Source organism: Pocillopora verrucosa, chromosome 4 (genome assembly GCF_036669915.1).
Source record: "Pocillopora verrucosa isolate sample1 chromosome 4, ASM3666991v2, whole genome shotgun sequence".
NCBI classification, from domain to species: Eukaryota; Metazoa; Cnidaria; class Anthozoa; order Scleractinia; family Pocilloporidae; genus Pocillopora; species Pocillopora verrucosa.
In genome coordinates this window covers 19,509,528-19,522,509 of record NC_089315.1, presented here as the reverse complement: position 1 = coordinate 19,522,509, position 12,982 = coordinate 19,509,528, and the positions used below count along the sequence as shown (strand labels likewise).

Genomic DNA, 12,982 nt, shown 5'->3' with positions numbered 1-12,982 from the left:
GCAAACCCAGAAGTAAACGCATGGTCCATTAATAGCTATGAAAACTGTGGTCAATGAAACCAAACTCAGAGATGCGCTGTGCGTTGAAGAATCTCCAGGCTGATATTTTGTGGTCATGAGATCTCTCAGAGCTTGAGCACGTCCTTTCTCTGCGGCAAGAAGAGCTTTTACAACTTGACCTTGATTGAGATTTATACGCCACAAACCTTTGTATGCACTTTGGTGCTGATTACGATAAGAAATCTTCCACTGATCGTTGAGTTGAAGACTGGCCCTGATATCTTCATACAACTGTACACTCGAGTGATAACAGTCAAAGGCCATCATAAGATTTCCTTGGCACTCAAAAATGCTTCCAAGGTGACAGAGTGAGCACGCCTCTCCAGTCTTGTCTCCCACCTCTTTGGATATTTCTAGGTGACGTTGATAACACTCGAATGCCGTTTCTAACTCTCTTTGACTGAGATTAATCATGCCGAGAAGGCAATAACTTTTTCCTTCTCCATCTTTGTCTCCCACTTCTTTAAAAATTTCTAGACATCGTTGATGGTATTCGATTGCTGTACTGGACTGTCCTAGAGCTTCATAAGCGCAGCCGAGATTGTTATAACTTCTTCCCTCTCCTGCCTTGTTTCCCACTTCTTTATCAATATCTAGACTACGTTGATGGTATTCGATTGCTGTTTTGAACTTTCTTAGACTACCATATGTGTTGCCGAGACCGAAATAACTTTTTCCCTCTCCGGGCTTGTCTCCCACTTCTTTAGCAATTTCTAAACTACGTTGATGGTACTTGAGGGCTGTTTTGAACTGTCCTAGACCTCGATATGCGCTGCCGAGATTGTTATAACTTCTTCCCTCTTCGGCCTTGTCTCCCACTTCTTTAGCAATTTCTAGGTGACGTTGATGGTACTCGATTGCTGTTTTGAACTGCCCTAGTCTGTTATAAGCGCAGCCGAGATTGCCATAGCTTCGTCCCTCTTCGGCCTTGCCTCCCACTTCTTGAGCAATTTCTAGGCTACGTTGTTCGTACTCGATTGCTGTGTTGAACTGTCCTAGACTGTGATAAGCGTTGCCGAGATTGCTATAACGTCTTCCCTCTCCGGCCTTGTCTCCCGCTTCTTTAGCAATTTCTAGACATCGTTGATGGTATTCGATTGCTGTACTGAACTGTCCTAGATATTCATAAGCGAAGCCGAGCTTGTTATAACTACTTCCCTCTCCTGCCTTGTTTCCCACTTCTTTATCAATATCTAGACTACGTTGATGGTATTCGATTGCTGTTTTGAACTTTCTGAGACTGTAATAAGCGTTGCCGAGACCGAAATAACTTCTTCCCTCTCCGGCCTTGTCTCCCGCTTCTTTAGCAATTTCTAGACATCGTTGATGGTATTCGATTGCTGTACTGAACTGTCCTAGACCTTCATAAGCGCAGCCGAGATTGTTATAACTACTTCCCTCTCCTGCCTTGTTTCCCACTTCTTTATCAATATGTAGACTACGTTGATGGTACTTGATGGCTGTTTTGCACTGTTCTAGACCTTGATAAGCGCAGCCGAGATTGCCATAACCTCTTCCCTCTCTGGCCTTGTCTCCCACTTCTTTAGCAATTTCTAGACATCGTTGATGGCACTCGATGGCTGTTTTGAACTGTCCTAGACCTTGATAAGCGCAGCCGAGATTGTCATAACTTCCTCCCTCTCCGGCCTTGTCTCCCACTTCTTTAGCAATTTCTAAACTTCGTTGATGGTACTCGATGGCTGTTTTGAACTGTCCTAAACCTTGATAAGCGTTGCCGAGATTGCCATAACTTTTTCCCTCTCCGGCGTTGTCTCCCACTTCTTTAGCAATTTCTAGACTACATATTTGGCACTCGATTTCTGTTTTGAATTGTCCAAGACTGTGATAAGCGTTGCTGAGATTGCCATAACTTATTCTCTCTTCGGCCTTGTCTCCTACTACTTTAGTAATTTCTAGATGACGTTGATGGTACTCGATGGCTGTTTTGAACTGTCCTAAACCTTGATAAGCGCAGCCGAGATTGCAATAACTTCCTCCCTCGTCGGCGTTGTCTCCCACTTCTTTAGAAATTTCTAGATGACGTTGATGGTACTCGATGGCTGTTTTGAACTGTCCTAGACCTCGATAAGCGCAGCCGAGACCGCGATAACTTTCTCCCTCTCCGGCCTTGTCTCCCACTTCTTTAGAAATTTCTAGATAACGTTGATAGTACTCGATGGCTGTTTTGAACTGTCCTAGACCTTGATAAGCGCAGCCGAGATTGCGATAACTTCCTCCCTCTCCGGCCTTGTCTCCCACTTCTTTAGAAATTTCTAGATGACGTTGATGGTACTTGATTGCTGTTTTGAATTGTCCTAGACTGTGATAAGCGCAGCCGAGATTGCAATAAATTCCTCCCTCTCCGGCCTTGTATCCCACTTCTTTAGAAATTTCTAGATGACGTTGATGGTACTCGATGGCTGTTTTGAACTGTCCTAGACCTTGATAAGCGCAGCCGAGATTGTAATAACTTCCTCCCTCTCCGGTGTTGTCTCCCACTTCTTTAGAAATTTCTAGATGACGTTGATGGTACTCGATGGCTGTTTTGAACTGTCCTAGACCTTGATAAGCGCAGCCGAGACCGCAATAACTTTCTCCCTCTCCGGCGTTGTCTCCCACTTCCTTAGCAATTTCTAGACTACGTTGTTGGTACTCGATTGCTATTTTGAATTGTCCAAGACTGTGATAAACGTTGCCGAGATTGCCATAACTTTTTGCTATGACTTTTAGTTCTGCATCAGACCTCCTCATTAATTGAAGCAGACGTTCGTTATTGTTGTCAATCTTTAAGCGTATTAAGGGTAGATAAATCATGAGCAGATTTGCGAAAATGCAATGGAAATGTGTATTTTGAAAATAATGAGCGTTGAATTGAACCTTTAAAATGAAATGATCATTCGAACGTGGTTTTATAATAAGATTTAATTTCAAGTTATAGGAGGATGTTAACTAGCTCTGAAGCGCCATTATTAGTTTAGGCCCGGGCGTCTCGGTGATGCTCGTGTGGAGACAAAAATGAGGGGCCTACAGCACAAACTCTACGAATGAGTTACTATGACCTCTTCTTTCAAGAAAAGTTTCGTGGAATAATCGAAAGAACTCCTCAAGAATATTTAAGCTTCTTTAAACTACTCACTGCATTGTAAGAGAGTATCGCTTGCTTTATGTGTAGAAGAATCTGTCGAGAACGTATTGATTTTCGCATTGCATCTCGTATCACGTTTGAAACATTCGTTAAAGGATACGTCCAATCCCATATGCAGCCAGCTCCTTGCTTCTGTATACAAGCAAAGTTCGACACAGGCTCTGGCTCCTGAAAAGGAGAGAATAATTGGTGGTGCGAGGTAATTTATCACTGTTGAGGTATAAACGTATTGATAAAATCGACTTAATTTGTCATTTACCCGGGAAAAATTATGATAATGAAGTAAATTTTGAACTTGTGGAAGAACTGAAAATGAACAATAAGGAGTTGGTGCAAAGCGGCTACCGATTAAGGATCAATTAATGATGATAACGATGAATTTATATAGCGCATCTTTCATTTTAATGTGCTGTAATGCGGTTTTCAGCACTTTTCGGGGAAGGTGTCGGGCAGACTGCATTGAGCATTGATCATTTGAAAGGGTATTTTTCAGGTGCCTCCCTGCCGGGTTTTTCAACGTCTCTGGCTAAGAGATACAGAGAGGATACAGGAAATGGGACTTACAGATTTCCATACTTATCCGGACAAGAATATCAAACCATTTGCAGCTGTCATGGGTAGGGCGCAGTACATTATGATCAGATATCTTAAGACTTCTCTTAAGTGTTGATCCGGTCTAGGGTTTTAACCCTCGACCTCCAGCACTCTACAACGTGAACTAATCAGGGGGAGGTATTTAAGGGCTTATTGACATCTTATTTTTTTCACCACATAACAGACATTGACACACCAGATACAATTGTCACTTGAGGTGCAGTCACCTGCCGCAAACAAACACAATCCTCTTTTGACGAAATCAGAGAAAAGAATGTTGAACGCTCATGATTGAAAAACCCACCATTCGTAATAGCTTGGATTAAAGTGGGTTCCAATTGAACAGCAACTGTTGCATCATCGAGACATTCCACGTAGTTTGCTATGAAATTCAAGAAATAGGGTTTAAAAAAGTGGTCATCACATGCAATTACAGCAAAGACGCCTGAAAAAATTACAATTGCATAAATTGCACTCTATTTACGGGGAACATTTCTCTGCTTAATTTTGATCTGCTAAAGGGTGATATCTCTTTCTATGCTTTTTTCCTGCAGTTGCTCGATTTTTTCCTTTTCTTGATGTAGATTGTGTATTCCGTTATCTTGTAACACTGCATGAGAGATTTATATGTTTAGATATGAAATTGTTACCTAAACGGAAATGAGCTGTCGCCCTGTTGCTGTAAAGCTTGGCGTTCAGCCGTTTATCTTTGCAATTCACTTGAATTCCTTCCGTATAGGAGTTTATCGCATTATTATCTTCTCCTTGTTTGTATTCTTTGTTGCCTTCCTCGAGACATACTTTCGCTATCCCTGAAAGCACAACGTTTTAGTGTTGATGATTTAGTAATGAGTAATACGACCCTAGAGGGATGATGCCAACTTTATACTTCCAAACGAACTGTTAGGTTAAAGGAGCTTAGAGCTATGAAAAAAAAATCAGAAAAGTTTAATATTTGTACATTTTGTTTAAGTAAAATGTGCAAGCAGTTGGGAGTCTGGGCTGTAGCTTGGCTATTATCAATTCAAGTTTCTCGGTTTGCATTTAGGTCAAGAAGCTTTTCCAAACCTCTTCTACACCCGGCTTACGTTTTCCAAAATATGAAAAGTTTTACCGGGAGATCCTATTTGAACTCAACTTTGTTTAAAATCGTACTACAGGAGAGTTTATCTTTGCTCTTTGTTTGTTTAAAAATATACACACACTATGACGGGTTTTAGCTGTAGCTTGGCTATAAGCAAATCAAGTCTGTTCGGTATACACTTAGGTCAAGAGACTTCCCAAAAACCCTTTTACACCTGGCTTACGTTTTCCAAAATATCAAGTTAGAATAAAAACCATTTTTTTGGCTGGTGGTTTACAGCGTGGGCTTCGTGTTGACATAAGTATCCAAAGAGGCGTGAAATATTTAGAAAACCGAAACAGGCGATACGGCCGAGACAAAATGCCTCCTCTTCTCTGTAGAATTCTCAAATTGCGTAAAATTTCTGCCAAACATGTATTGGACAATAGGGGACAAAAGGTGTTAGCGTAACTTTTAGTCAAATACTTTCCTCGTGGCGGCCTCAAAAAGTTATCCGTTCACAAATTTTACAATACTCGACTTTGACAGGTCTACTGGTGCCAACAGCTCTCTCTCGCCGAAAATGACTTTCACATTAAAAATGACCAAATTTTGCGCTTTCTTCTCAATCGGATCGAGCAATAAATTGTTTTTTCCTTTGTTTTTTTAATTTTATTTTTCTGGTAACAAAGTTCGAAATTGGAAGAAACAATCTTTTGCTGTTTCAAAAACTTATTTACAGAACATACTCAAATTTTGATGTAAATGTGACAAAAATTTCACTGGGAAGTCTTTCAAAAATCATTTTTCACCTGGTGTTCTTACCTCTTAAAGGGTCATTGCAGACATCCAGTTCAGCCTCACTTGACGAAACTTGACTTTTCTCTGTCGCTGAAATTACCGAGAAGATATTTCAACTTTGTTAGGGATCACAACTATGTGCAATTACAACTAGCGTTCTAATACTGGCGTGTTTAGTGGATTCCTTAAAACCTTCAAGTCGAAGCGATCCAAACAATTGTGCACCAGAATTAAGATATACTTAATTGACAAACAGTACAAAACCACCATAACCAAGTCTTTCCTTGTTGCTTTTTCTCACCTGTGGCTGGAAACTCATTTTTCACCTCCAGTTCTTCTCCCGTTGTTGGGAGGTTGCTTTCTGCCATAGCTAGAAATAAAATTGAATCGATTGCGCTGCGCTACATTATAAAAAATAAAAAAAGGGGACTCAGATAAAAGTAACCTAAAGAAAACTTTGTATACTTAATCATATTATGGTTAATTACTTAAATGTATAACTCAATCATATTGTGGTTTCGTGACAGCTCCAGTCAAGTTCCGCGGGTTGTGTCATGTTTGTTTTTCAATTATTTGTCTGTTTCCCTAGTCTCATCTGTTGAAACGTTGTTTAAGGCTGTTCCTTATCAAAATGCGTGAGTTGCAATAAACAACCTAGTTGTACTCGGTAGGCATGGATAAGCATGGATAAAAAATAATGCAATAAAAGACTCTTTCTTTCATTCCTTCATTTTATCGCGTGTGTGGGGCTGGGAGAATTCACGAAACTTATTCGAAACCGAAATGCATTCGAGGGTTTGCGTGACCGTCACGAATTCTACCAACACCCCGCGAGCCTATTGCGTAAAGAAACACTTGTATCGACCCTGTTCTTCAACAAAGTGCATGTGTAAATCTCCCTCAAAGCTATCGAAAATTGTTTAAATCGTTTAATTTTTTAGAAGGAGCTAGGAAATTTTGAATAGCTGGAAGTAGCTGGCCCCTTTCCAAATTATGTTGGGAAAGGACCCGATTTTTTCATTTCGAATTCAAAAAGGGCACTGAATACGAGGTTATCTGAGGGAATGGAGAAGATGGCACTGGAAAGCGTCCTATTCATCAAAACTCTTGTTATTAACGAACTTCATCTATAACAAATTGAAAGCCAAACGCAACACAAAGACTTCTGCATAGCTTAATCTTGTAGGCCATCGAATAAATTCACTGCCAGGCCATATGAGCATTTGGCGGAGGGAGTAGACTGAAAGCGAAATGAAACTGAAAAAAAAAACAAAAAAACAAAGAAACAAACATTTCGGTGAGGCAATGCAAAAGAGAACTTTAAAATTATTTGTGAACGAATTGCTGATTAAAAAATAATATTTTGCAATATAATAGTGAATGGCAAATTTAGGAAATTTCCGTGAAGCTGCCGAGGTGGTCTTGCCCTACAGTACAGAATTCTGCTCCAATATCAGCATTTATTGAGCCCACAGCTTTATCTTCCAGCGTACGATGTAAACACACAAACACTGTGTCCATTTAGGCCGTCACCGCGCGAAAAGGTATATCTACAGAAGTCACATATTCGTCCTAAATTACGACAAACAACAATAAAAAGCACAACGAAACTCGCAGATTCATTTGGTAATTCCAAGGTGCATGAAAATATTTTGTCACCATGTAATACATCCTTTGATCCATCGATCCTTAAAATGCTGTTTGGGAAGTTGGTTGATGTACAGAATTCTTAAGCTCACGCTTGTTCAGTAATGCACATGCATATATGAATTATTGGATAATCGCGCGTGGTACGAATTTTACCATTGAGTGTTAGTAACATCTTTTACACCTTCAAACAGATAATTCAATTCAAGCAGATAAATTCTTATCGACAAGCGGACATGTATCAACCTTTTTATTCAAAAGTATTGATTGCAAATTTGAATGAATTACAATTTTTAAGTAAGAGCATCGAAAACAGAGATCTCTGCAGCGAAATTCAGCTCGCCGGAAAACCAATTCAATTTCGGACATTGTAATACAACAATTTCTTATTACAAGAAGTATTTCCTTAAAAAAGAATTGAATTCAGCTTCAGGGAAAAAAGACAATTAAAAAAAAGCCTACATGGAAAGTAAAACTGTCATGTTGATAAATTCGGTTCTAATGACGACATTGATACCTTTAAATGTGAAGATATAAATGGTACATTTACAGCGTGCGGTGGAGATGTCACGTTTTGGAAACTGAAAAAATTGTGGTATTTCACCAACAACCATATAACTGTTATTATTACTATACATCGCGAATGTTACGATATCAAAAGAAACCTAAGGACTGTGTATTTTTGTTTATTTTTTCAATCTCCAGCTTTGTTTCAAACTTCGTTTGTTTTCGAGAGATATTTGCTGGTTTTGATATTGACGAGAGGTATAATTATATACAGCACGTTATCGAGCTCTGTCATACGCTCATCACGCGCTTCTGCCGCATAATCATCACCTACAGTTAAACCTTCAACTCCCGTGATCTAATTGTTAATTCTCCCTTCTAGCTACTACATGTTTCATTTCAAAGTAGATACGGAAATTTGGTGTAAGTTCAAAGATAACGAATTCTACCAGATAAAAATCTGAGTATTCTCTTTACTTGTTTGCTGGATAATGTATTGATGTTACAAGTCTAGAATAATTTAAAAGTTATATCACTTCTAGGAGTCTAACGCTTTAGGAAATTGCATCGCGCGGAAACTACATAACCATGAGTCAAATGAGAGAAACCAATGAAATATTTTCACATCTGACAACAATAAACCGAAAAAATTTTACTGAAATTAAACTTGATTGTTGTCATTCGCAAAAAACATAAGATTGAGATCTTTCATTATTAATAATGTACATGGAAAAATTACTCAGCTCTGATTGGTTAAGATAAATGCAGTTTTCAGGTAATTCAGTGCAGAAGAGAGTTAATTCAGTGCAGAAGAGGGTTAATTCAGTGCAAAGAAAGAAACAAATCAGACATTCTGATTGGTCAATAATCAAAGAAACTCACAGAGAGCCAATCAAATACGAACCTTGGATGTCGCAACAAAATTTGAAAATTTGAAAATTTGCGAGCGAAACAATGGCCGGCGTTTTAAGTAGGTTTCCTTTCGCCACCGCAGCTGAAAAACAGCTTAAACAACGAAAACACTGTAAAAAGCACTGCTTTTTGGTTGTCGGTTTGGAAAAAGTGGTGTTTAGAGAAGGGAATTGCCGAGGAAATCGAAAATTACGAGCCGACCCAGCTTAACACTTTGCTCGAGCGATCCGACGCCGAAATTAAAAAACAAACATGGTTAAACCTCGGAAACGACGATTCCATTTCATCGAAAGTGATTTGGACACAGACTGAACAATTCCTTGAACTGTTTAGCCGGACTTTGAACTTTTTCAACCTTAAAGATGTGAAGATATCATTGCATATTATTGTTTTGATCGTACGCGGTTGTTTTGACCGAACGCACGGTTTGAATAAATTATTTTTTGCACTTGATGCGCGCGCTTTGCTTATGTTTAATTATGATAAGCCATGTATATTATTAACAAGTAATCACATGATTTTTCTCGTGCAATTTGGAATAAACAAGCACTTTTTAATTTTTTCAAAGACCACAAATTGCACGAGCCCGTAGGGCGAGTGCAATTTTGTTAGTCTTTGAAAAAATTTACTCGTGCTTATTTATTCCAAATTGCACTCGAAATCATGTGATTACCTATACAAATAACACGGGCTCTAAACAGCTTTAATCAGTTGCAGAATGAAAATTGGTTTGTACCTGTTAAACTGTCATCCTCTGAATCCTTTTATTTTCCAAACGATGTCATTTGTTAACTCTAAATGCCTGAAAATATCAAGAATAATATTTTGCTTTACTACGATTTCGATGAAAAAATCGAAAGGTTACATATTCACGAGTTTAAAAGATCCAACCTCATCTAGTGCCCAGTTTCGTGATCAAAATTGTTCTTCTTCTTCAAGAAATTAATTGCGTTTGTTTTTTGTTTGTTTGTTTGTTTTATTCTTTTTATGATATACATACAACTTATATACATATACAACTTGTTTACATGTTTCTGCATGACGATTAATTTATTCTATGATTTAAATTAAGCTCTTTCCCTTTTAGTGCAAAACACTCGCAATCATAAAAATCCCTTTTCTCCTCAGAGATGTTGCTATATCTACAAGCAGCCATGTACTATTTCGTCTATTATATAAACACCAGACGCCTTTACCTTTAAGGCGACTTTATTACCAACCCAATGAAGTGTTGCAAAAGGCGAGTGATACGCAGCAACTGATTGACGATATCAATCAGCGTATTTTGTATGATAAATATTTTTTTCAGTCATCCTTCCACGAAAAAGCGTTACGATTTTCTCAAATTTTCATTTTCTGCTTTCATCGTGACAACTTCATATAGTTTCTAAAAATAATAACGTGAACTTTGTTCTTGTAAATAACTCCTGCCAATTCTGCTCTAAATATTTTTGCAATCAAAATCTTAAGTGTCCAGTGAAATTCGGCGGCGCTCTAGATCTCATCCCAGACAATCAGTTTTGGAATAATAAAATCTGTTCCTTCCTAATATGAAAACGATGCTGATTCACACAATTAAGATGGGTTTGTTCGTATGTAGTCGAGTCCTGAACAAGATTAAATGGACATCCATCCCATAGCTGTTTTCATTCACTGGCTTTCTCTCACAGAGAAAATTTAGTTTTACATCAAGATAATTCGCTTTTAGTAATAATTTTCTCTGTTCTCAAAGATCCCTAATTTTTTCGCTGGTTATTGCCTTGATTTCAACGTATACTTTGTACTAACAAGTTGCACATATTCATCAGCGGAGGTAAATATAAAACTTAAGAAATCACATCAATAATATGTATTCTTTATGTGTATTTTTTTCCCAATTTTCCCATCTTTCGATTATAATATGCTACATATTTCTTCATTATCTTTCCTCACCTCAAGAATACTTGCAATAAATTTCACTCCAATAAATTTCTTTTCCAAGAAAAATACCTGACTTCTCTTTGTATCAAGAGGAAAGCATATTCAAATCGTTTCGCGTCTTGTAAAGAATTAAAGTGAATACCATAAATATTTTCCTTAAAGAAATATCCGAGGAAGTTATTCAAGATTTTTTTTAAATCTATGTACTCCATACATCTTTGTGTACAGAAACCCTTAGTGTATCTTACAGGAATTTTTAACAATAAATTAATACTGAATCAGCTGTCTTTTAGTTGGAAGAGAAATCTGAGGCCCTAGCACTCTGTCTCTTTGAGCTCTAGAATTGTTTTTTGAGTATGGATGCCGTAAGCGAGGCCATAAGTGATTGTATAATATTTCATATAAACAAGCGACGCACATGATACTAGAATCAGAAATTCTGCAGCTTCATAGATCCCTTATGGGAAGATAAATAAGCTACCTCAAGGTCTGGTATGTTTATCTACATGTCTGCATTGATATCTAATCTGTCGTTTAGCCTGATCTGACGAATATGGGTTATTTTTTTCGGTCCTCGGTTAGAACTGGATTTTTTCCTTTGTCACGGAGGAGTTTGAAATTTCGTTTCTTTCATTATGTATTTTAAGACATGAAACGTTCGACATTGATGATCTCAGCAGTATGGAGGATGATCCTTTATGTATCCACTGTATGTCATGGCTCATTGACGAGAAAGCTTAAAAAATCTTCCGATGGTCTAAAATTCGATTCCTTGAGAGGAAAGTGAATGTTTTTCTTTCCTCTCTTCCCCCCCCCCCCCCCATCACGCGTTCGTGACGAGTGAATAAGATCGATATTTCTTTCATTCTTTTGTCTCATGTTGTTTCAAATTATTTCTATTTGTATCTTTAGTCGATACCCGTTTATCTCATTCACTGCATTGAGTCGCTAATAACTTAATATTCTGTCCTCACCTTAACTCCTGTGAAAATGTGATTTGCCACTCAAGTGTGTAACAAAGCGATGCACTTGGTAACACCAGCAGTATTGTAGAAGCTGAATATGAGCTCATCGAACTCGAAACAGAAAATCGTGTATCATTGTTTATTTCGTGATCCATGATTCTATTTTGTGGCTATGACGCTGTTTCACTATTTATACGCCAAGTTGAGACTGGACCTCACGTAACATCGGTTTTCATTTTCATTAATCCGGAATGGTCGTTCAACCACTGCCTGCTTATGTTGTAGGGCGCCGGACTGCCGTGCGTGACATCGAGGGTTCAGACCGGACCAACACTCATGGTCTTGAAAGGACTAGGGAGAATGAGCTGACTTTGCTATGACATCTGTTAACTGTTAGACGTTTTAGTCTTCTCGGAACAGGACGATAAACTGCAGGCCCCATTTCCTGTATCTTCTCTGCACTGGTTAACAGGGAACGTAAGGAATCCTCGAACTTTTCGCAAAAAGTAGAGAACGCTGCTCCCGGTGTTGTGGTGTGGCCTTGTTTGAGGGTCTAGATGATGTTAACTGACAACTGACAAATCCAACTGACAATTGACATTTGTGGTGCGCTTTTACTGACAACTGAAAAAAGACCAGATGGCCCTAAAAATAAGGACGTTGATTCATTTTGTCCAATAAAAGTACGTTTTTTGTTACGTATCAGTAGGAGTACGCAAAAATGTCATATTTCGTTAATAATTATCGCATGGACCATTCACATCAAGGCATTATCTCACATATCGGTTATATAATATTTGATACCCAACTCGATCGTCAACTTACTCGATGACCGTATTTTAAAAGCTGTTGTAAGCTTTCATCGAATTGATTCGGAAACGACATTTGAGCGTCACAGAAGCCGCCTTCCTATTAATGATGTAAACACCGTACTGGCGCTGAAAAAAGCACCTTGTTTCGTTCCTTGGTCTAAAGGAGTTGTCCAGTAAATATGGCCTCGGAGATTTTGATGTGGAACTTTATCACATGGCTACTTTTCAATTCATATTCAGTCTTTCTGACGATCTTCTTTCCAATATTTTGACCGGCTAAGTCATTGAAAAGAAATGTTTTAATGTTGCGCACGGGCAAACAGAAGTTTGTGTGCAGGAGAGTTGTAACTAATTCATACACCCTTCAAACAAAGACTGAAAGTCACTTGGAAGATCTTGGAATTATTTCATTCCAGAATTGAGAAAAAGGAGTTCTTATTGTATTAATTCTCGACTTAATTTTCGAGTTTACGCTTTATTTGCCTTTTTAACCAAATATAGGGTCTGAAAGTAATAATCAACTCGCCAAGTTAAAAATGAACAGTCATTTAACTGA

General features: G+C 38.3%; 1 protein-coding gene across 1 annotated transcript in view; it reads right to left on the bottom strand.

The window, feature by feature from the left end:
• Window positions 1-11,658, bottom strand: part of LOC131786615 (tetratricopeptide repeat protein 28-like) — a 12,738-nt gene extending 1,080 nt beyond the window's left edge. Inside the window, exons 1-12 of the mRNA XM_066165364.1 lie at window positions 11,624-11,658; window positions 9,466-9,531; window positions 5,965-6,033; window positions 5,688-5,753; window positions 4,450-4,611; window positions 4,104-4,181; window positions 3,306-3,373; window positions 2,772-2,844; window positions 2,022-2,534; window positions 1,542-1,781; window positions 760-1,175; window positions 1-399 (exon numbers count right to left, since the gene is read on the bottom strand). The exon at window positions 1-399 is cut by the window's left edge and continues 820 nt beyond it. Of these exons, the coding sequence (XP_066021461.1) occupies window positions 1-399; window positions 760-1,175; window positions 1,542-1,781; window positions 2,022-2,534; window positions 2,772-2,844; window positions 3,306-3,373; window positions 4,104-4,181; window positions 4,450-4,611; window positions 5,688-5,753; window positions 5,965-6,031 (2,082 nt within the window). The 5' untranslated portion in view covers window positions 6,032-6,033; window positions 9,466-9,531; window positions 11,624-11,658. The remainder of the gene's footprint in view (window positions 400-759; window positions 1,176-1,541; window positions 1,782-2,021; window positions 2,535-2,771; window positions 2,845-3,305; window positions 3,374-4,103; window positions 4,182-4,449; window positions 4,612-5,687; window positions 5,754-5,964; window positions 6,034-9,465; window positions 9,532-11,623) is intronic.
• Between the last annotated feature and the right edge of the window lie 1,324 nt (window positions 11,659-12,982).